The sequence below is a fragment of the Haemaphysalis longicornis genome, unplaced genomic scaffold (genome assembly GCF_048455015.1).
Source record: "Haemaphysalis longicornis isolate Haplotype H1 unplaced genomic scaffold, Haemaphysalis longicornis Haplotype H1 scaffold_1, whole genome shotgun sequence".
NCBI classification, from domain to species: Eukaryota; Metazoa; Arthropoda; class Arachnida; order Ixodida; family Ixodidae; genus Haemaphysalis; species Haemaphysalis longicornis.
Window position 1 is genome coordinate 144027337 of NW_027526203.1, and position 24962 is coordinate 144052298.

Consider the following 24962-nt stretch of genomic DNA (forward strand, 5'->3'; position numbering starts at 1 on the left):
CAATTTGTGGGAGTAGCGCGGCGTGACCATTTCCAGGGTCCACAGTATCTCCCCGTCGATCACACTCTCGTGAGCTTTGCACAGGCTGCTCACATCAGACGACGTTGAACTTGAAGGAGTTGGCTCGATGCGTTGCTTATCAACAGCTGTGAAGTGGTTCCGCACAGTACTATGCGCTGTGGTTGCTGTCATATTCTCCACGTGCTTTGTGCTTTTCATGTGACTTTTGAGGGCAGGCTCCCCCATTGACGACACGTCGAATGTTTTTGCACACACCTTGCACTTAGCTCAATGAGAGTTCGATGTGTCCGGAGAAATCTACTCTTTATAAGCAGAACTGCTTAACCACGCGTGCTGGAAGTTACATTTTCCCGGCATACTGCAGCTGCAGAAGACGACTTGGACTATCCACACACCATGTTTCCCACAACACTGATAGGGTAGGCTTAGCTTCGGTCGTTGCTGCCGCTGCAACCACGCTAGACTGTCGTACTGCGCAGTAGCTACAGGAGTGGACTGGATTGGATGTCTTGTTGGCTCCAGTAGATAGTGGCCAGGCGTTCAAGAGGCATCTGCTAAAAACTGGCTGAACAGAAGCCTATTGATGAAATTCAAGGAAATTTAAGGAGCTAAAAAAATTCCAGGGTTTTCAAAACCTTGAAAAAGCTATTTTCAAATTCCAGGGTTTTCAAGGGTTTCAAGGACCGCTACACACCCTGAATAAAAAATAGTTTTGCCAGGGGTGGTGACAAAATATCAGCGCAAAAGGGCGAAAATACGGCAATTTTCGGAGCGCTGTATCTCCGCAACGATGCCACCGGCGCAGCATTTTTGATATCGTTCGGTGTGCCGCGCGATCGTCTTTCCAGTTTTGCTCGTCTCTTATCTTCGTTCATTCACAAACACACAAACGGCAGAAAAAAAACGACGCACAAACGGAACTAGAATAGATGCTGAAGAGCTATTGGACCTCCGGTCGCGGCGCGCTAAAACGACCTTCCCGATTGGGTGTCGCGGTGGCAACGCAAGATGGTGGCAACCTGAACTGTGAAGTGCTCGTTTCTGAGCTCATTTTTGCTGCTTCGGTCGGCCAAGTTTCTGTTCAGTCTGTGGTATTCAACACGGACATTATCATGATGGGAATGCCCGAGATCACGAGCCAGATTACGGGAAGTTGTGTGGCCATCGAACGCTTCGTGGTGCACGTGACTCTACCGCCGCCAGACCCCAGAGGGTGACAAGCGGTGTGCGGCTTGTGATAGTGGTTCGCGAAGTGACTTTTAGTCGGATTTGCGATGTTTACACGCTTAGTTATTGCTATGTTTGACTGTGGGCTCGCTAGCCTTGGGAAAGAAACGGTCGATGCGTCAAACGCTGCGGCGCGCACGACATAGCCGCTGCGCATAGGTGCAACACCTGACAACGCAACCAGTTACGATTAAACGCCAGTAGTTGCAATTAATGCCTGCGACATTAGATTTAATCTTAAAAGCGACCAGACCAGCCATATCAGGGATAATAAAAGCACGATATGTCACGGTAAGCGTGAGATGTCATGTGCGCAAGCCATATTACCTTTCTTCCGCAAAGTTTTTTATGCACTTCTAATAATCATGCAAACAGATTTGAGTTAGGAATATAGGAATAAAAATATGTTCTCTGCGTTAAAAATGTACCTTACTGTCGCAGCATTTAACAGTTAATTTTTTAGGGAAATTATTGATACCGATGCATACATCTATGGCTTAAGGCACATACTGGCTGTTTAGAAAAAAAATATTGGATGCCTTGAATGTCAAAACTAGTAAAAAAATGCCCCTGCATTGAAGTTGGAGTTGTGCGGAATATTATACCAAGCTTCAAAGTAGCTCATTTGCATCCTTGTGGTATGCAAACTTTTGGCAATGAACACCTGCACCTATGAGTACTAAGTTGCTGCCCCAGGCAAAGTAATAAAACATAAAAGAAGCCAAGAGTCATTTTCAAATTTAAGTAAAAAAAAAAGAGGGCTTCACTTGTTGCTATGGTGACAACAGTGCAAAGGGAAGTTGTCCAGTGTGATACAGCCAACCAGCTAACCTACTTTGCATTGAAAGCCATCTTCCCCTCAATTTGGTCTGCAAACTGGGCTATGTACTCTTCACAGAGGAGCTGTAAATGATGTTTTGTGGAAAGAAAAAGGCTGTAAAAGGCACTCCAATTTCAAGGCAAGGCCTTCCAGAAGCCCTATGTTCAAAAGGACACGAAAGGCTACAAACCTGAGGACTTTTGATAAGTGAAACTAGTATGTTGCAACTTCGGAAACCGATGATGATGATGATGATGATTGCTATTGGTCTCCCCTTTGAAGCGGGGTGATGACATGTCATCTTACCAAAAAGGACTAATATAACCATGTTTTACACTCTTGGTTTAATACTAGCGCTGCTTAGGGCAGGCACGAAAGCTTATTAGGCCCGAAATACTTTCTTTTCCCTGTTACAGGTGGTAACTGTCCTAGGCAATATTCCCCTCTGCTTTTCGTCCACCAGCATTCTAATCTTCTTTTCCTCCCCTCGACAGCCTTGAAGTTAACTTCCTCTCTGATACCCTTAAATCCTAAGGCTTCTGGAAGCCCAATATTCCCTTCATGTAGCTTTGGATGGATACCCTCACATTCTAACACTATGTGCCGCATAGTTTCTGTTTCTTTTCCGCAGACCACGCATACCCCATCATTTTGTGAATACTTCCCCACAAAACTCTTAGTTCGCAGGCAACCTGCTCTAGCCACAAAAAGCAAAGCACTGCCCTTGGAATTATCGTAGAAATTTTCCTTTCTAATGTTCAATTTCTCAGCCCTGTACATCTCTAACGACGTTTTACCTTCCATTTTTTCTCTCCATTTATTCGTTTCAATCTGCCTTGCCTCTTTTTGGTTACCTTGGCTGTTTTGGATTCTCCACTGTTCTTTCCGTATTTCATCGTTAGCCTTCTAGTCTTTCTTAACCACTGCGTGTCCACGCTTTTCAAGTATAGGTACCTAAAAACCTTAGCTGCCCACCTTCGTTGATCCATTGCCCTCAACCTCATCTCAAAGCATATTTTACTCTGAGCTTCTCTAACTTCAAATGATGCCCAGCCCATATCTCTCTGAACTGCTTCGTTAGTTGTTTTTCCATGCGCGCCTAAGGCCAAACGTCCTACCGTTCTCTGGTTTACTTCAAGGCCTGATAGAACGTCTGATTTTAGGCAGAGTACAGCATTCGCAAACGTGAGACCCGGAACCATTACTCCTTTCCACATTCCTCTTACTACATATTTGTTATACCCCCACAGAGCTCTATGGTTCATTATAGCTGCGTTTCGCTTTCCCTTAACCATAAGTTGCTCTTCGTGAGTTCTTAAGTAGTTATCCTTTTCGTTTATCCACACTCCCAAATATTTATATTCCTTCACTCTAGGTAATTCACCTTGCTGGATAGACACTACATCAGTGATAGCGTCATTGAAAACCATTATTCCAGATTTTTCTGCACTGAAATCTAACCCGAGGTCGGTGGCTTCCTGGCCGCTAATATTTATTAGCCACTGCATATCGGTTTGGTTATCAGCTAAAAGAACAATGTCGTCTGCGTATAACATTCCCGGAATGTGCTGTTGTACCACTTTGCCTTGCAGCATATGGGTTAGGCTAAACCCTACTTGACTTTCTTCCAGTTTCTTTTCTAACCCTGCCATGTAAAGCATGAACAGTATTGGGCTCAAAGGGCATCCCTGTTTCAGTCCCCGATGGATGTTAACCTGCTGGGCGCATTTCTGTCCTTCCCAAGTAAGGTGCACTCTACTGTCTTTATAGATTGCTATAAGGAACTGTACTAACTTGTCATCTAATCCCTGGAGTTTCAGCATTCTCCACAGCCGTTCTCTGTTTACGTTGTCATATGCCCCTTTAATGTCCAAGAACATAATCCATAGTGGTCTATTCTGTGCTTTCACAATTTCAATGCATTGCGTTATCACGAACAAATTGTCATCCAGTCGCCTGTCTTGTCTAAATCCATTCTGCAGTTCCCCAAGTATTTCATTTTCTTCCATCCATGCTTGAATTTCTGATTTTATCGCCTGCATTACGAATCTATACACCACTGACGTTACTGTGAGTGGTCTGTATGAATCAATACTGGCTTTGTCTCATCTGCCTTTATATATTAAATTCATCCTACTTTCTAACCAGTCCTCTGGTATTTGTTTGGTTTCTATCACCTTATCTACTGCCCTCATAAACGATTCCTTGCTTTTAGGTCCAAGCAGGTTTATCAGTTGCGTTGGTATTCCGTCCGGGCCCACTGCTGTCTGAGGGGAAACCTTTTGCTCTGTTTTTTTTCAATCAAGGTTGCTCAAACTTATTTCCCTTTTCGCAGTCTTCTGTGGCGCTGATGTTATCGGTGCTGGTTTCCCTACCACTATTGTCCTAAACTTCTCACTAATCACTCGATGAATATGCGCCAACACGTGCTCTCCTCCTAAATGTTCCCCCTTTTCATCAATCAGGAATTTTTGATGGTTATCGTTTTTTGAGCTTAGTGATTTTACATGGTTCCAAAACTTCTTGGATGCGCTTTTGTCCTTCTTCCGTATTTCTGCCATCCATTGTTCGCTTTTCTGCTTGATCTTTGCTTGCACCATTTTCTGCACTTCTAGTTTTTTCCCACGGTAGATATTCCATTTCTCCTTCACTACCTCCGGTTCCATACCAGTTCTTTTTGCTCCTCTATGTTCTCTCGACGCCTTTCTTCGCTGGTCAATAGCCTCTTTTATTTCCTTATTCCACCAGCTTCTCGGCTTTCTCTTCCCTTTCCATCGGTTTCGTTCCTTTGCTTCATTCATCTTACCCTTTATGAACGCAATCATTTCGTCGTAATCCCAATTTTTGCCTGGGTATTTATTGATTTCATCTTCCAATCTATCAGCGATGATCTTCAACTGCTCATTATTCAAATTAGTTCCTCCTATTGTACCTATTTCTACATTTGTCTGGGTTGCGCCTCCAAAGTGCAAGCTAAACCGCTTGTGGTCGCTTCCTAAGCTGTCTGTTCCATTTTCATCTATCCTCATTTCCCGCAGCCTCTGTATACTGTCTCGGACACCGTTTTCTCAAAAACGTTTTTTTTTTTTTTTTGCCACCTGTGTCGCTTGTTTCAGGGATTCCTTCATGACCGCTTGGTCTATTTTGATTCCGTTTTTTGCATTACATTCCTTGATGAACTGTTCACGTTGTGACACTCTTGGTTTTCCAGATTTCTTTTTTGTGATTTTTTTATTCAAGTAGTCATTTACAGTCGGCATGCCTGTTGTACATCAACCTCTAAAAAACCTATAAAAAATGAAAACTAAAAAAACGTGTTGTAAAAAAAATTCTAAGACTGTCACGACCTTGTCCATTCATTTGGGAATGCAAAGCACTTTGAACAAGTTTTCTGTCGAGTTTTATAAGCCGCTCAAGCTCGGTACAAGCGGAACAGAAAAAATTTTGTAAATAAAAATGTTTTCAAAATATTACTTTGAAATTTTTATGGTGTTATGACAGAAGTATTTCCAGTTGCTGTGCCAACTTTCATCGAAATCCACATAATAAAAAAGTTGATTTTGAAAGCCACGTCCCCCCTAAAGAGGGCGTTTGACATAGTACTACACAACCTCCTGTTGAATTAGTTATCACTTTTGTGCATCCCTAGTTGGGCATCCTGGCTGCTTAAAAACAGATTCTCATTGAGCATAAGCTTAACATGTAGTTATAAGTGGCAGATCATATCACCCACTGAAGTTCTGCCTGGCATGCCACAGCAATCAGTCCATGGACCGTGTCTTTTTCTGGCGTATTTTACTATCCTGTTAAGAGTGTCGATTCACATGTGATACAAGCAGATTAGTTTGAAGTCTCAGATTGGTGTGCGCAATGGCAGATGAATTTGAACATACCTAGATGCTACCATGCAACACTTAATAAGGAAAAAATTACGCCCACCTCCCCTCGCGGGAACCATGGTGTGATGCAACGCATCTCATGGGGGGGGTTCCATTGGCGTTTTCCATCGTATTGATTACGCTTATAGCAGGGATTCTCACGCGAAGGGGAGTTGGGCGTAATTTTTCATTTTCACCATGCAATGCACATGCAGTACACGTACGCTCAGGTACGGTCTTTATTGCAGACGAGAATGAGTGCCTTGCAGTCCGTAAAGTGCACAGTTAGGGGCTCGACGATTGCATCAAGCAATCGTCGAGATTGCATCGTCAAGCAATTGCATCAAGCAAGTACTGCGAGAGAGTGCAAGCGTAGCACGGACGACCGTTGACTGAGACCACCGGAGCGCGGCATGCCGCTTTACATTCACAGCACCCGAAGGAGAGGAGAGCACGGAGAGAGAGTACTGCACATGCGCAGCGCGCGCAGCGCCGAGCGCAGCGCCGCCCACCGGCGCCTAGCAACGGAGTGAGAGCGCGCTGCGCCAACCCGCAGCTGTTTGGGAGAGAGTGTTCGCTATCGGAGAGAGGAGAGGAGGAGAGGCGCAGCTGTGCGGACAACGCCGGACAGACGCAGGAAGGACAGAGGGGCGAGCATGAGATGCGTTACATCTAAAACCACTGCAGTATAGTTGTTTCTAAACTATGGTGTATGTACTACGAAGTGTACAAGAAGTGAAATACCTTAGTGTGGCATTCAACTCTAGGTTAGGCTGGACAGACCATATTCATGCAGCAGCTGCAAAAGCTTCTCGGCTTTTGTACTTTTTCCAGATAAATTTTAAAGATTCCTCTAAATCCTCAATAGAAACATTTTATTCCATCAGAATTAGGCTAGAATACACATGTGCAGTGTGGGACCCATATACAGAAGTGATGAAACAACAATTACAAAGGGATTGCTACAGGTATCTTTACCTTTACAATAAGAAGCTGTCAGATAATTTAGGGTTGCAAACACGAAAAGCTCTCGAAGAAAAATTCTTTGTGACTTAAGCTTTTTTATAACATTTGGAATGTATTCACTCAAATCGATAAAAATTCTAATCTGAAACCACCAAATTATGTGCCAGCATGAAAAGACAATATAGAGAAAATTAGACCATACCAATTACGTATCAATGTATTCAAACATTCATTTTTTTGCAATAGCGTTAACGGCTAGAACCTGCTCTAAATGAAACTGTGAGATCCCCAAATGTTTTAACTACAATCAAAAGTATTTCCTGAATGCTATCATTCGAATTGGTTGCTGTTGACCATATTTTGTTACAATGTTCCGCAACCAGCTTTATAGATAGCGACCTGCCCATGCTCGCTGATTCCGCGTACTGAATTTTTTACTGCTTGTTTGGATTTATTTAGTTCTTTATGATGCCACTGCACTGCCTGGTGCTGAATTTTATCCCCGTTTCGTGTGACGTCAAAACAAGATGGACTGGCTTGACTGCGCTACTGCACGGCTCACCAACCCTTTAACACAACAGAATCATTTGGTCAGCCGGCCGCCGGCGGGTCGTCACAATTCATCCACTCAGTTGAAACTAAGCCACCACACGTTTGTGAATGGAAGAATGTGCCTTTAGTCTGTTAGTTGGTAGACTGTATCAAGCTCCAAGTCCCAGTCGTCCTACACAAGCGCACGTGCGACGCTTCGCCGACTGGTACGCTAGTAGGAAAATCTAAGGCCGATTGAAGGTGGGAGAAGAGTCAGCGAGGTCAATATAGGTACTAGGGAATTAAAATCAACCGGAACTTTCATCGTACAGCATAAAACCAGGGTGCAGGTAGCACTTTTTGCGCTGGGTGAACTAGCACAGTGGTCAGCAGCACGACCACACATCTGCGAACGCTTTTCCATCTTATCATTCCGGTTTATCATTTTCTCCAGGAGCTAACACAAACAGCTGGTCAGGGCAATAGGCCTGTAACTAGCAGCAAAGGACGGTTCTTTCCCCTCTTTTAGAAGAGGTACAACGATTGCCTCTTTCCATGCTTTTGGAAAGCGGCCTTTCTGCTATATTTTGTTAAAGAGAGAGAGTATTGTGTAAAGTGTGTCAATGTGTAAGTCCCTGATCATCTCATAGCTGCTTCTGTCAGCTCCAGGGGCTGACTTACCACATGTGGACAGTGCAGTAATTAGTTCGGGCATCGTAAATGGGGCATTGTATCCTTCATTTGAGCGTTGGTTCACACAAAGGGGCTGGCGCTCAGCTGCTTTCTTGTGCTGTAAAAATGTTTGTGTGTAATGAGAGGAACTGAATACATGTTAAAAATGTTTGCCGAGAGCGTCTGCTTGGTCTTTTATTGTGTCACCCACACTATTTACAAGGGATCTTGTAGCCTTTTAGTTTCTTTATCCTAGTCCATACTTTGCGATGTGTAAGAGTTTATAGGCGATATAAACCTTGTCCAACTTTCGTCTTTTGCAAAGCGCCGTGTCCGCTTTCCTTTGGCTTTTGCCCGTTTAAACTTCAAATTAAGCAGGTTGTCTGCCGTAGGATAGCGGCGTAAGAGTGCCCATGCTTTATTCTGTTTGGAACATGCACGCTTGCACTCCTCATTCCACCATGGTCTAGGTTTGGGGAGGGTTTTAGGTGTGGTCTCTGGAATGGTTTTTTGAGCCCAGTCAAGACTATGGGTTGTAATAAGTGAACTTGCTGCTTCAATATCTACATGACTTATCAGTGTAGGGGTTAGTCTGGAAAGTTCTTTGAATGTTTTGCAGTTCGAAGCGAATTGGTGTCTTGGGAGTTATTGCTTATAGCTAGTATTTTTACGGAGAAATGGTCACTGCCATAGGGGTTGTTAATTACTTTCCACTCACAGGTGGGCAGTAAAATTGCGGAGCCAATTGCCAGATCTATTGCAGAATATGTGTTGTGGGCCGTGTTGTAGTATGTTGGATGTTTCTTATTAAAGATGCAACTGCCAGATGATGTGATGAACTTTTCAATTAGCCGCCCTCGCGCATCAGCTCGCGCAGATCCCCAGAGAGGGTTGTGGGCATTAAAATCCCCAATAATTAAGTAGGGTTCAGGTAGCTCATTGGTGAGGTTTTCGAATTCGACGCTGGATAGGCGATGGTCCGGTGGAATGTAAAGTGAACACACTGTTATTAGTTTATCAAAAATTATGGCTCTAACGGCAACTGCTTCAAGTGTTGTAGGTGTTGACAAGCAACAGATTTTTGTACTATTATTGCCACACCACCAGAAGGATGGTGGTAGTTCAGTCTGTCTTTACGAAGTATAGTGTATTGTGTTAAAAAGTTTGAGATGAGCGTAGGTGTGTTTCTTGGAGGCACAGTATTTTTTATTTGTGATTTGAGAGTATATCATATATATCGTCAAGGTTGTTCAACAGCCCCCTACAATTCCACTGGATAATACTTTCAGCAGCCATAAATACCAAGAGAAGAGAAATACAGATCATGAGATGTTCTTTTTCCATTAAAAGGGTCATTAGTGAAGGAGTTTTGTTTTTGGGGCCCTTCGAGTAGTTTACTTAGGTCGCCAAGTTGGTTCCCGGTGTAGTGATCTTGGACGACTTCGGTTTGTTTGATTTACCCCGACCAGCGGAACTGCGGCGCTCCTGTTGTGTTTCAGGAGCAGGTGTGCTTGGAGAGACATCCATGGCCTCATTCAAGGTTTCTGAAGGAGAAGTGCCAGTGGAGACACTGTTTGTGCTAGAGGCCGCAACCACAGCACTGGACATTGCTGCAACAGCAGTGACCGCAGGAGCAGCCTTCTGCTGTTTTGCAGATGCCCGGGGTGGAGCCAGATCATCACTCATCTGGACTGAGCTCATGCTTGAGGCCTTAGGCACAGCACCAGAGCTCGTGCTGGAGGCCTTAGGCGCAGCACAGGTGGTCGCGCTGGAAGCCTTAGGCACAGCACTGGAGGAGAGTGTAGCAGCAGAAGCCACGGGAGCAACTTTCTGCTGCTGAGCGGGGGGCTGTGGCTGGACCAGGCTGCACTGGGTTCCCGCATCCACCAGACAACGCTCCACCCCCTGGCGAGCAGTGTCTGCATAACTTCTGCCTGAACTTCTGCCTGAAAGCAGGGCATGCTTCAGGCATGCTTGTGCAAAAGTTAGGTTTTCAGTGACTTTGAGTTGAATTATTTCTTTTTCCTTTTTGAATGCGGGACATGCACGTGAGTACGCAGAGTGTGGTTCACCACAGTTTGGACATTTCACTTGTTCTTTTTTAGAGTCATCACTGGTGTGGTCAGCGCGTGCGCAGTGTGCACAGGTGGGTCGGCCACGACAAAACTGAGTTCCGTGGCCATACTTCTGGCATTTGAAACACCTTCGAGGATTCGAGGACTAGGTATGTAAGGGCGTACTGGGCAGGATATGAAGGCAGCATGGTCAGATTCAGGAAGCGTTGGACGGTTGAAGGTCATCACAATATGCTTAGTTCGAATTTCCTCACCTGCGCGACGCATGGTGATCCGCCGCACAGCCGTGACGCCCTGGTCCCTCTGTCCTTCAAGCAAATCCTCATCTGTCTCTTGAAGAAGTTCCCTCTCAGAGATCACGCCTTGCGTTGTATTCAGGCTACGATGCGGTGTGACCGTTACTTTGAGTTCAGCCAGGGTGTCCTGCTTTAGTAGATTCTGACTTTGGTTCTTTCGTTGCACTTCTACCAGCAGATCACCAGAGGCTAGTTTCTTTGCTTGGTAATCCCAGCCGACAATGCTTTCAAAGCACTTTGCAATGAGGAAGACCGATTTTTTAGCAAGTGGTGCATTTTCTTCTTCGGAGTGGATTACAAGGTATTTTGCGAAAGTTTCAGCTTGGGAGACTGGTGTCAGTTAAGTTACCTCGGTGCGGCCCCTCTTAGAAGGCCGATCAGTTTTTTTGGGGAGGATAGAAAAAAATTCTCTTCATCTTCCCGCAAGGAGAACCCTGGAGTGATGCAAGGCATCTCACGGGGTTCAATTCGCGTTTCCGTTATGCCGGTTACCCAAATGTGGTTGAAGTGTAGCGAACCTTAAATGATGCTCAATCACACGTAGATTTCCAATTACGTAAAGAACGTCATGTTAGTGTCCATTTCAACTCATCGGAGCAGCAGGTGGAGCAGCAGTCAGAGCAGTAGCAGCGAGAGTGACTGACGGAGCGACTGAGGAGCGCGCCGCAGATACCGCGGTTATATAGCCGCTCCGCGAGAGAGAGTGATGAGAGAGAGACGCGCATGCGCGCTAACGCACATCTGGCATTGCGAGGAGAACGAGAGAGTGTGTAGCATACGCGCGCTAACGGCGCGCTGACGCACAGCTGGCATGACTAGAGCCCCTTACTTTTTGCGGCGGAACATTTCAAATTCTGCGATTCTAGATAGGGGAATCTGCAAAATTCCGTGACAACATTGAAAAGGCATAAGGCACATGTACGGTTCATTTTTTTAGACACTTCAGACTCCTAACATGGTAGTTTTCATTTTCAACTGAAGGAAGCTGTTGTGGCTGAGCATCTGGTGATGCTTTGTGCTTTCTTCACCAAGAGAATGGGAATGGCGCTTGTTAGACACAATGTCGCCATAGCGACTGAACGACCTTTCTCCGTCAACAGAGTTGATTGGCACTGACAGATCTTTAAGGGCAATGGAAGAAAGTGTTGAAGTCAGGTGTTCCAGCCCAGCCCAGAAAGCCAGCACATCAAAATCTTTACCTGGCTTTTCTTGTTTAGAAAGAAATTGTGCCAAGTCCCTGTCACTAGACTTGAGGTCTTGGGCAGACTTTAGGTACACTTGCCATTCAGCAGCTAGTGCTAGGGATTCTTCCCCAAGTCCAGGAACGTCCCCAAACTCTGATCTCTACTCTGAGAGACACCCAACTTGCAGGGGATCCAACCACCTCACACTCTTGAAAAACTTCCAAGTGTCACAAGTATACTAGCGCCTTGCTAGCCACTTTACTCATTGCACCCTTCATTTTGTTTGCAACATGACGGGCCTGTCGTGTGCAATGTTCTCTTTCTGTGGCTATGGCTAAGCCCCTTGATTCGGGTGGAGGCTGCGCCACCTAGCCACTTTTATTATTTGATAAGGTAGGAATACGCAGATACAGATTCAAGTTTTCAACAGTAAAAACGTTGCAGACAAATAGTAGAAACTATTTTGCCATTAGTAATAGAAAATACCACTTTTCTGCCACATTTCACCGAACCTATCGTTTGTTGGACGTAGCGCCACACTTTTAACGGTTTTTTTTATTTCCGCGAGAAAACCTTAATTCCGCGATTTTTTGCGGAATCGCAGAATCGCAGAAAGCTAGGGGCTCTAGGCATGATGAGGAGAACGCGCTAACGCAGCTGGCAGGCGAGGGGACAGGAGGAGGGTTGCGGACGCATGCACGCCGGATGGAAGGACAGGCCGAGTGTAAGAGATGCCTTGCATCTAAAAAGCCGTATGAACATGGAATCAATTCGGCAGCAGAGCCGGTCGCCCACCACCCACAACCGTTACCCTGCCGCTATAACCCCATACTTGGTACCAAGGTTGATATCCTTGCACAGGGTTAACCCTTGCCACCAGGAAAAATGTAGAAATTAGGAAGAAAAGAGATGACAGGACAGGGGTAGGAGAGGAGACAGGAAAGTGAAAGAATGGAGAGGAAGAAAGGAAAAGGTGACTGGCTGATCCCCCCTGGGCGGGTCAGACCGGGGGTACGTCTGCAAGAAGCAGGGGCCGAAGTGGCGTGTTGCCGCTCCTGGGGGGCCGTAAAGGTATAAAACAACCCCAACTTTGGCTCAGCCACCAGGTTCCCCTTTTCCCCCGACACGGCAAAGCCACGCACAGCCGGGACGTGGGTGGGTCCAACCCACATGTGCTCGGGTCCGTGGTGTTGCAAGACTCCAAGTGCCTACGGCAGTAGGCACCCCTGCGGAGCTCGGGTCCATGGTGGCGCTACTCACCAAAACACCTTGAGTACACAAGGTGCCCCCTGTGAGGTTCTATCTAAGGAATGCAGTCGCTAGACATGAGATATTGTGGAAGTTTGGGGGACGTTTACTGCACGAGCGTTATACAAGAAATGGTCATCGAAGGTGTTTAAAACGCTAACACTAAATAAAAATGTAAACTGGCTATACATTTTATACCTTATATGTACACCCCTGGCATCGCTGGCTTATCGCCGAGTGGCCTAAAGAGCTACCGTATTTTCCGGTCTATAAGTCGCACCCCCCTCAAAATGACAGTTTTTCCGAAAAAAACGTATATAAGTCGCACCGGTGTATAAGACGCACCGGTATACAAGACGCACTTGTTAATTAGGTAAACTCATAGTGAATCAGATCATACAAAGTGCGGCGAAAGTACATGGTTGCTGCAGCCGCCGCCTGTAAACGCACCCCTCGGTAAGGAGGGCTAGACGTGCATATACCGTTCAAAGTGTAGCCAGAACTAACTCCTCAAAAATGGTTTATTGATACACACAGATGGCGTGTACTTAGACGGTGTTTAGACAAAACCATCGAAGCCTCCTCCGCAGACTCGCTAACAAATAATTCAGCAACTTCAAGTGGGAGTTCTGCCGGCGTATCGCTATCGCCCTCCGACTCACTGATGTCTTCTTTGCCAACATCGTCGCCACTCGCGGACCGGATTACTCTGGCCTTTATCAACCCGGCTAGAACTGTTTTTGTAGAAATGGAGTCCCAAGAGTCGGAGACCCACTTGGCCACCTCTCCAAACGTCGCGCGTGTCTTGCGTGCTGTCGTAAATCCGCGCAATAAAGGTGTCACGGCAGACGGAAGTGACGCAAACGGAAGCGGCCCGAAATTCGAAACTTATCAGCAAGCTGTCATTTTAAAAATTAGCAGCACATTTACCTCCTTCAGAATAACTTTGTAATAATTTATAAGCTGCATTTTGTATTTGCAACCCAGTTTGATTGTACTTTGAATTTATTCTGAAATGTAGTTACTGCGCATGGCAGAAAGTGACGCGCAGTTGTTGCAGGCCATTATGATTGTTTTTGACTAGAAAAGTTTCAAATTCTTTGGTTTAACGTCCTGAAGCAACATATGGGCTATGAGAAACACCGTAGCGGTGGGCTTCGTATTCATTTAGACCATAGAGCTGTGTCTCAACGTGCGCTGGCCACGCGTGGCCGCCGCGAACTGGATTTATTCCATACACAAGTCGCACCGGTGGATAAGACGCACCAACGAAAATTTCAGAAAAAAACCGCGACTTATACACCGGAAAATACGGTATGTATATTGCTTTGCAAGTCGCAAGTTCGAATCTCTGGTAGAGCATTTTTTTTTTCTTGGAATTGGTTTATTTGTTTTTTTGGCAATGTCTTCATACTGAATGCACCATTTTTGCACTGTAACGTTCATTGCTCCACGAGTGAATTCCCAGAACGCGTGCAGACTGACAAGTTCTCGTCGGCATGGTGTTGCCATAAGCACCAACATCGTGCAGGCACAGTCCTGATTCAGCCAACCCTTGGCCTGGTGCGAACACGCCTCTTACGATACAGGCACGAGCCAGGGAAGCCCCAAAGGTGGACGAAAAGCGCATCGCATTTGAACGTTTCCGGTGACACGGAGGGCATTCATCGGCTAGTGATTGTTGCGATCCCAAGCCATGCTGGTAGGCTTATCTGACGCATTTTACAGTTGACAGCATGGCCGGCGCACGGTATGCTGATTACTGAGGTATCGAGAACGCCCAGCCAATGATAACATCGGATGCCAGGCATGTTGTTTCACAAAACCGAAACCAAAACTGGTTTGAATTCTAATCTTGGACATTGTTCAACGCTACCGTCAGATGCCAAGCATGTTGTTTCACAAAACCGAAACCAAAACTGGCTTGAATTCAAATCTTGGACATCGTTCAATCACGTAGCACCTTGTATTGATCTCACTGCCCTTAGTTGGTGTGACTGCCACAAACTGCGCATGGTAGCTTTTCTCCTTTCAGGCTTTATAAAATAAATACCACCTTATCATCCAGATAAACGATGAAAAGTATGTTTATTTGAGCCAGTCCACGCAGTGCAAGCAAAAACGACCTTGAAAAATTCCCTCCAGTGTCCCTTCAAAAAGACAAAACCTGTATTCCCATTCTATAGCTTGCTTTTATATGTCTACTTGTTACTGTGATTACGTACTAGCACCCCTACAATAATGTCCATCAGGCATTGTACGTACAGTTGAACCTCATTATAAGAGACGTGGATGCAAGAGACAATTGGGTATAAGAGACACTATTCACCCACATGGTTGGCTGCCCTATCTTTCCCATTAAATTGACCTCTTTTATAACAGACATCGGATGTAGAAGACAGTTGGTTATGAGGGACAAGTCATCCTTCAACTTTAATCAATAATCTCACTTGTAACAGACATTTTAACTTTAGATGCAGTGCCACCAGTCACTAATTGCAGTTGCTTCCATTGTGGAAACACAGGTGGACAACAGACGCCTGCAGTCGCTATTTACAATAACTTCAGCGAACACACAGTGGTGCAGTCAGCTATGAAATGACGATGAGAAGCCCTGCCAATGGAAACGCAACTTACAGAAGTGGTTGAAGCTTACTGCCATCCATTGGAAAGCGACCGCACACGCGGGCTCTCCCATGCGCGTAGCTCCCAATCAAGAAGCATCACAGATGTTGAGTCCTGCAAGCCTGATGAATAGCCTGAGCACACAGCAGAAAAAGCTATCCGCTCTGGCTATTCATCAGCCTTGTGAACTCAACTACGATTTATCTTCCACAAACAGTGAAAGGAAAAAAGGCTTGTAGAACTGGTTGTAAAAAACAGTAAATGCAGTCATGAAGCAAACAAAGATAAAGAACTGTTTCATAAATTCTGGGGGCCAAACATAAATTAGAATGAATCTTTTACAACATGCTGTAGTGTTCTTATTTTAGTCATACAGTGCCCACATTGAACTAGGGTCTGATTAGTAAGTGAAAACATGGTTTCCTGCTTATAAGAGACACCTCGTATAAGAAACGAACTGCTCCCCCGTACGTGTCTCTTATAAAGGGGTTCAACTGTATTTGTGATAAATACAAGGACGCGGGTTCGATCCTTGGCCACCGTGGCTGCTTTTCTGATGGAGGCGAAAAGCAAAAATGCCCGTGTGTACGAGATTTCGGTGCATGTTAAAGATCCCCAGGTGGTCAAAATTAATTCGCAGCCCTCCACTACGGCGAGCCTCATCGTCTGCATTGCGTCGGCGCGTTGAACCCTATAATCAATCAATCGATTTGTGATAAATGACAATAAAATAAGTGACAGCGCTAAACAATAATGAAACCAGAACTGCAAACTTCCAATTGATAACTTTGGGACATGCATATAGTAAGAGGCAGAAATTTTACACGGCAAAATTAAGAGACAAAACTTCGTCTTATGTGAGAGTTTTGAGAAAAAAACATAGCTTTATGGATGGCTTCATGGGCCCTCATCCTTTTGGCACACCCTTACATGGCCCATGCAGCAGCGTTGGTGATGAATTCTTCGCTACTCTTTCATCATCTCGGTTTCGTTTGTGGCCAATGCATAGCCACCTTGCGGTCTAGCGTGCATCCACTTCCTGCTAGGTGTTGCAGGAAGTGGACGCATGCAGAAACCATGCAGAACGATAACAGATGAAACAGAGCCCGACAAGTCCCTCATTTTCGCCCCCACTGAATCGACTGCTGGCAGGCGCACACAATGTGTGCGCAGTGCAGCGGGAAGACCGGGTGCAGCCTGCCAGCTTAGCAAATACAGTCCACACAATGGGCTCCGCTCAATCCTCAAAGTTATGCAGGAGCGACTTAAAAAAAGCAGTACTTGTTCACTACAGCTCGTAACAGGCAAAGTTTACTTTGGCTGCTTTTCCACGGGTTTTTTCGCCACAGGCCGCCTCCTTACAACCTTGGTTTAATGAACAACCGCAGCGCGATGAACACTCGCAGTTTGGGTTGCCCCTTCCTTGTGGCAGCGTGGGTGAGACAGGGAAACGCCCCCACCTGGATGGGAGCAGGTCCCCGGACGAGAGCGCGGGCACAGCGGGAGATGGGGCCGTACTTGGAGACCAGTGGGGGGTCAAAGGGCACCAGGGGGTCCTCCTCTGAGGGGCACGGCCGGGTCGGGTGGTGGCTGGACGAGGAGCTGTCGCACGACGACCCGTGACTCGAGGAGCCCCAGTCGTCCTCGTCCTCCTGAAACGGCACGCAGGGTGGCGGCAGGGTGGCCTCCGGCCTGTCCCTCGGGGAGCCCTGGGCGGGGGGCGGGGGGCTCTCAGGCACGGCAGCTGCAGGCGGCTGGCAGGGGGGGCTGCTGCTGCTCACCTCCCGGCACCTGCTGGCCAGGAAGGACAAGCAGCTGCTGCTCCACGCTATACACCACTGGGCTCTCTCTATAAACCCTCAAGCAGGGATATACATGCTCGCAAATGCAGTGTAGACCGCTTGTAATGCATGTCGCGGGAGCCACGAAAATCCGCACTATAAGCAGTACCGCACTACAAATAAAACATACGCATTCATCATTTGCTTATCACCACTCAAATGAAGGCCTCTTAAAAACAAACGCTGTCTTCATTTTGTCTTTTTTGCTCCTATCAGCCACTGCTGCTTGGTCTTGCAAACTGCGAGTGCAGCTTTAACTTCCTTTAAGCACGGCTGGGTTTCTTAGCATTAATGGTGAGATGCCACGGGACAACGCGATAAGAACGCAAGTGAAATTTTTTGTTTCAGCCCACCTTGCGTTCACGATGCCCAAAGCAGTTGCGTATCAGCAACCTCTGGTGCACGGCTCGGTAACTCCGAATGTTCAGAAAGCGAAAGGGCGGCTGCTTATTTGCACAACATTTTAATAGCAACAACTTACCACGCGTGTGGAGGGGGGGTGAGATGGAGGAGAGGCAGCTCGCTTTCTTCTGAAGTGTGTCAAACAAGGGCAGTTGTGGTTATCACGTGTGCAAATGAAACACGCGAACGAAAGGGCATCTTTTTTTTGTTTCTATATGCCGAAGTTAGAGGAGAGCAGGAAGTGCACGCTGCATCAGATGGCTCATTCCGTCTTTTTTTATTCTTTCCCGCGACCCCAAAATGATGCCCCAGCTGCGCCGGCCAATTAGTGCCCCCACTGAAAAACCGCACTGTAAACGGTATCGTGCTTCAGGCAACCGCGTTTTAAGAGGTACGCATATGCATTCAGTTCTATGGCAGGCAAACCGGTGGTCACAAAAACCCGCGCTATATCCAGTCCCGCACTATAAGCAGTTACATTATAAATGGTCTACACCAGTGTTGCGGAATGGGCATCCCCATTCCATTCCAATTCCATTCTGAGGAATTAGAACTTGTGATTCCATTCCTTTCAATTCCTCGAAATGACAGAAGTTAGCCCCTTCCCACTCCTGGAATGGACAGGAAGTTCAATTACATTCCTTTAATTCCTCAACGCGAAAAAATTATTTGTGGTTTAGCTCGACTATACCAGGATATACGTAGCGTGAGCTAAGGTTCAGCTGGTTATTCTTAGCTTTCCTGGTTGTCTAGGATTAGCTTGATTATCATGCTTACTGCTGCCTCAATGACACACACGGTATACGCATTATGTGACATGTATATTTATCAAGCGGCTCCGGCGCAGCGTCACCAATCGCCCCAGAGCTAAGCTGGTTCCACAGCCGCACGCCGGTGTTGCTGCGATGCACGAGCCATCGGTTGCACACCCGGCCACCCCTCGCATGATCATCAACTGGATCGGGCCACCACGTGCGAATGGAAATCAGCGAAGACGCTGGGCACGTGTGGTGTGTGAGAGACGCCGGGTAGCGAGCAACGTTCTGTGCGCCATGTGACGTCACTGCTCCTCGTGCATGTGCAGCACAACTCTCCAGGAGCCACGCGAAACTGCTCAACCTCAGCCAGTGTAGCTTATGCTAAAAAACTGCCTCAGGTGCCCTATCGAGTTACTGAGAAAAGCAAAATGAATGTGACATTACCGTACGGGTTGAAAACTGCAAAAGTGTACAAAACGTGTCACTTGTCACCTAAGTTGGGAGCACAGTGGAGGAATATGAGAGGTGGCTCAACTGCGCCCGCCCAAGCATACCGGTTTAGCGTGCGCTTCGAGCAGTTTCCGATGGATGGCACGCGTGCATGGGGGCCATCGGTCAGCACAACACATAGGGCCCAACGCTGTGAATACTCGCTCTGTTAAGCAATGTAAGCTCATAAAATATTCTTTACGTGCATTATTGCATGTCGTTTATAAATTTTAGTAACGTTTTTCTGTGCGCAAGGGTTCTAAGTACTTATCCCGAGTGGCTTTGGCGACTTTGGGAGCCGACGCAACTATTATAGCAGCCGGCCGGCGCGGTTCTAGTGATGTCTACCTCTTCTAGTTACTTTGCAATTTGATAGCGGGAACTCTGTGTGGCACGATGAAAAAGCCTGTAGCGTAATAAACGACACCTAGATGCTAGCGGACGGCACCTCTCGCCAGTGTTTACTTGGCTACGTGTATATAAAACAGCCCTTTTCTTCACTGACTGACTTCGGCCGAAAGCAAGTCAGGAGGCTATTTGCTAGTTAATTAAAGTTTCAATTGGTCGCGTCTGCATTCCACCACTCAGTAAAGCAATGTAGGCACGAAATTCGCAGAATGAGTTTCCTCGTCGAGGAGCAATTTTACGGTTTGTCACTTCTTGGGCGGTGCTTTTTCATGACCGTGTGTTATACGATAGCTGCGTCGTGGGTATGTAATGCGCCAGATATAAATAGCTCATTGCACCGTCTTCGTATAGGCAGCCTACAGGCACTCTTTGAGAGCAAGCAAAACTAGTCTCTTGCCCCCCCCCCCCTCCAAAAAAAATAGATGTTTCATCGAACTGTGTAGCAGAATGGTGAAGCGCAAGCGTGATTCTGTGTGTCGCACCACGAAATAGCCGCGCGTCTTTTCCTACACACCATGATTAAAGCTCCAAATAATTTCTAGGTAACTCGTACTTCCATACAACAAAGAAAATGGTCAAAGTTGAAAGGGGCACCTCACAATTGCAACAAAACTTGCACTTGACAGTTTATTTGAACAAAGTCGCACACTAACATGAAATAGTAACAAAATGAAAACATCTGAACAAAATTAGATGCAGGCATGAAATAATAACACACACTAACATGACATAGTAACAAAATGAAAACATCTGAACAAAATTAAACGCAGGCATGAAATAATAACACAATGACAACAGCCGCTTACATCGATGCGCGGTTATACAAGCTTTGCAAGCTTCCTGAGCTCCTGCGTTCTGCTTTTCATTTGATTTTTCTTTTGCTTGCAGAGCTGCCTCATGCGCATTGATAAGTAATTGTGCAGGAGGCTGGCCATAACTTCCTCTTTGTGCTCCGGACATGGAAACTGGAAAGTGTAGTTTTCCAGCATGCTTTCCAATGCAAGCTCGTATGCATTTCTGCACGTTGACTGCTCCTGAAATGCTGCCTCTGCTGCCCGCAACAGCCTAAATGTGGCCCGTTTAGGGTGCAATAAGCCGCCTTTGCTTTTGCAGTCTACAAGGGCACTTTCTACTTGCTGGTGCACTTGCGTTTCCTCCACGAGGCTCTCTCGACACTTCAAACATGTGTTTTTTAGCAGTTTGCGGCAAACAAACCCACACAAGTAATAAATGATACAGTCGACAGCCTCAGGCATTCCGTGTGCATGGTCGAAAACATCTTCGCATTCAATGTCAGCAGAAACAAGACCATCTAGTTTGTTCTTTAACTGCTGCAGCAATGTTTCTGCCTTGTCACCTTCCGTAAACACGAGCTTCAAGTCACTCAATGTAAGCACAGGTGGGCTTTCGGAGGCTTCAACTTCGCAGTTACCAAACTTCGGAGGCGTTATCAAGCTATACACCGACAACATGTTGTATAACTGTAAAAACGTTGGCATTGAAGGGTGGTCGTTCTGGCCTCCTGCCTGTCGGATTATTTCAAAGAAACGCTCAAGGACATCTTGGTTGCACTTCTCAGACAGAACGTACTTAAAGTTGTACTCCTTCAAGAGGAACCTGCACAGTTCAAGTGTCGACAAAATTGTCACACGAAGGCCCCCTGCAGTTTGGGTCGTCAAAAAGTTGGAAGGAGGAATGGCTCCTGTAGTCACCTCCTTTTCCCACTTGTTGAGCCAGTGCAACGATGAAGCTAGAACCCTCAAGTCTTTGCTTCCCAGACGGATATCTTCCTTTGGGATTCTCCGATTAAGGGCATCAAACAGCTCATTAAATCTGAGGCTAAACGCCACTGTGCCCTTCACGTTTTCGAGTCCTTTTGTGCCTCTTTTGGAATAGAAGTCGAGCCCTTTGGCAACACTATGGCTGAACAACTGAGTTGCCAGTTTAACACGCATCCTTTCTGTGGGGGAAGGATTGACATGCGCAAATGTTATTTTTGGGCAAACACGCAAGTTCCCAGCTTGTTTTGTGTCTTCAACAAACAACTTGTCAAAGTGTGCCCAGTGGACCCATTCACCACCCACTCGCAACACTTTCTGTGCATGCAGTCGGTTTCGGACGCACTTTATCAGATGCAACGCATCAGAAAAAACGAACACGTTTCGCTTATCATCAGCAGGATGCGTGAAGAAGTGCTTCGTATTCTGCAACGCTCCACTCACACCAAATTCTTTCCACATGAGACAATTGGTGCTAGCCCCATCACACACAATCGCATCAACGAAGGCACCAGCCTCCTCAAGCAACAAAACAGCCTTTAAGATAAGCTGCGCGAGTATTATTCCCTTCGTGGGCCCTTTGCTTGCAAAAACAGCAATAGGCTGAGAATAACGGTCGCCGAAGGAGCGGAAAGTGAAAACCAGCCCGTGGTCTGCAAGGTCATCGCTCGCAGCTGCAGTGTCCCCAAAGTCAGTGAACCCACTGTAAGTCATCGACTTGGCATGGACCCTCATTTCTTTTCTCACTTTCATCTCATCAAAAACGAGTATGCCACGTCACTGGAACTCATCTTTTGTAGCCATCTTTTTCTTGAAGGCTGAGAAGAACCTTGTGTCTAAGCCGCACTTCACGCGCACCATGCTTAGGTACTTCCGCACAGTTGTAGCACACGGAAGGGGGAGAACGTTGTTGTCCCTAAGGAAGCAGTACGCTGACGGGCTGCGTATATGTAGCAGAAGACACATCAGCAGCCATTCTTCAGTGTACCGCCGGCCTTTTTTGTTTGCCACTTTGGCAGCGGCAATACACTCTTTGACAACAGTCAGCTGTGCGGCAGGGAAGTCAGGCCTGTTTAGAATTGTCTCAATTCCCTCTTCCGACACTTGCTGCAGCTTATCACGTGCTTGTTTCACCTCCTTCGAAAGTTCGCTGAATCGCTTCAGAAGGCGATTTTTCGATCGCTTCAGTGCATAATTTGCACGGCGCAATGCTGCCACATTGGCATTGTTTTTCTGCAAAGAAGGAAGACGCAGACGGCCTGGCTTTGACAGACGTTTCTTCTCCTCCATCCTCTTCTTTCTCGTCCGCAAGGTGTTTGCCAGGTTGACGCACTTTTCACATGATGGGGAATCCCCGCTGAGAATCATGCAGCACTTTTTGTGGCGCCATTTCTGGCAAATATCAATATAAGCACTTTCTGGCTCAACATGTGGGAATTCGAGAGGGCTGGGCCCGCCACTGCAGATGTTGACTTCATCCACGTGCTTGAGAAGAGCTCGGACTTCTTCCTTAGTGGTAAGAGAACTGCTGTACTGCAGCCTTGTCACGGGAATAGACTGGCCCATTTGAACAACATTCGCCTTCATTTTTTCATCAATTTCGACGATCCTTGGGTTGACAAACGTCGTAACGGCACGCGTTCCCGAAGGTTTTTCTGACGAGGAACAATCAAGTTTCTTCGCGCGTTTCATTTGAGAAAACACAACGCTCTTCACACCGTCAAGCTCAAGTTTATGGCGACCCCATGAATCAGAAGGCAGAAATGACTGTGGTATTTCGCCACACAAGCTTTCGAACGGCGAACAACGAGCTTGCTCTGGACCTGACTGCGTTTTTGGAGATTCCATGTCGATGCCTGCCTGGACTGCAGGCGTCTCATCGCAACTCATGTGACAGTTCAGCGGGTCGTCGTTGTTGCTGACGCTAGACGGCAGGGCGCCTTTTCGTTTCGCTGGCACCAAAAGCTGCCCTTCAGCGGGCCGTTTCCGAGTCGTTGATCTCTTCGAGAGGTAGGGCGGGCAATCGGGAAATACTGTGGGAACAGCGTCACACGCCAGCGATGCTCGTCGTGGCACGCTCATCAGTACATTGCCGTTGTACTGAGCAGTCCATGTCTTTGTCACGAGATGAGGCTCGAAATGTCTCTCGCAAACACTGTCTGTTGCTCGTAGCGGGTGATCTTTCCTCGGTATGGCATGTCGCCAGAGCTTGAGACGCTCGTCGTCTTTTGGGGCAGAAAACAGCGAGTACTTCTCCTGACACGACTTGTAGCCGGTCGTGCAACGCGGGACGAAGCACTTTTTCCCCATCAGAGGTTCACAAAACGATTCATACCGCAAGAAACCGTGCAAACGCTACACATGTATACGTGTTCACCACATGAAACTGCGCGAACGATGGCCCCTGAACATACAGCGCCGCCTCTCGGAGGGAGGGCGAAACGCATGCAAATCGTCGGAGCGCGCTCAGTACGGCGAGGCGCCGCTGTTCACACACCTCTCCTATTCCTCCACCGTGGTTGGGAGGCAGTAGCACTGTTTGGTAACACTGTGCAGAACTACTACCCAATTAATAAAAAAATCATCGTCCCTTCCTAACAAAAGTAGAGAGAAGCGCGAAAGCTAAAAGTGCGCCCAACCTTCGCTGAAAGTGCGTCTAGCCGATCGTCAAACCTTTAAACACCCAAACCACAAGCGAAGAACGAACTTATGCGATGATTTTTTGCGCGCTAAGTAAACGCAGTTACGAATGATATACAGTTGAGTCCCGCTACAACGAAATTGACAGTGCGCGAGAAAAAATTCGTTGAAGCGAAAATTTCGTTGATGTGAAATTCAGAAAAAAACAGCTCACCTGAACATTTAGACCACAAAACATTTATTTCCAAAGCTCAGGCAGTGTAGCCTGCTTTGTTTTCTTTCCGAGGAACGCCATCACACGGCTCTCACACTCCGTGAGCAGTTGCATGGCGACTTCGTCGTCACTCGCAGCCACGCAGTTCCTCCCGACATCAAACGCATCGAGTACGCGCGCTGTGGCCGGTGGAGGCGGCAGGTCCGGCACTTCGTCTTCATCTGAGTCCTCCTCGTCGCGGACACTCTTTATGATGTCCTCATCACTTAGCTCCTCGTGCGCGATCACATCAGCGTCAGCGTCAATGAAGTCGTCGAGCTCAACACCGCACGGCACATTTCCTGCATCCTGAAGGGCCGCCCAGGACGCAAGCGCCTCCGCCGGCGGACGCCCTGCTTCACTGCAGTCGGCAGGATCCTCAGGAAAATCGGCGTCCGCGCCTCCGAGCTTAAGTCCAGCGCGAAACAGTTGGCGACGATTTCTCGCCCAGTTGCAGCCCATGCGGCGGCCATCATCTCCAGCGCTATGTACAAGTTCAACTTGGCGTCACGACCGAGATGTGCAGTTAGGCGGGAAGAACTTCAGCTCCACATTTGTCAGCTGCGCATCTGGGATATGATGAGCGGAGCAGTTGTCCAGCAACAGGCAAACACGGCGGCCCTGCCCCCTCATGTCACTGTTGAACGACGCCACCCAGTCTGAAAAAATGGCTCACGTCATCCACGATCGGCTGTTGGCCACATATTTCACGGAAAGGCCCCGAGTGCCTTTAAAGCAACGGGGCCTTGCACTTTTTCCGACAACTAGTGGCGGGCGCTTGTCGGAACCGTCCGCGTTGGCGCACAGCAGCACAGTCACGCGCTTTTTGCTGTGTTTGCCGCCGTGGCAA

At 47.1% G+C, this 24962-nt stretch overlaps 1 protein-coding gene across 3 annotated transcripts in view; it reads right to left on the reverse strand.

Moving 5' to 3' along the window:
* The window catches only part of LOC144137518 (roquin-2-like), a 92225-nt gene that overhangs the window by 20547 nt on the left and 46716 nt on the right, over positions 1 to 24962 (reverse strand). For 2 of the 3 annotated variants that reach the window (XM_077669477.1, XM_077669475.1), the window contains exon 6: positions 17004 to 17337. In XM_077669477.1, coding sequence (XP_077525603.1) covers positions 17004 to 17337 — 334 coding nt within the window. The remainder of the gene's footprint in view (positions 1 to 17003; positions 17338 to 24962) is intronic. The other variant, XM_077669476.1, reaches the window with a different exon arrangement.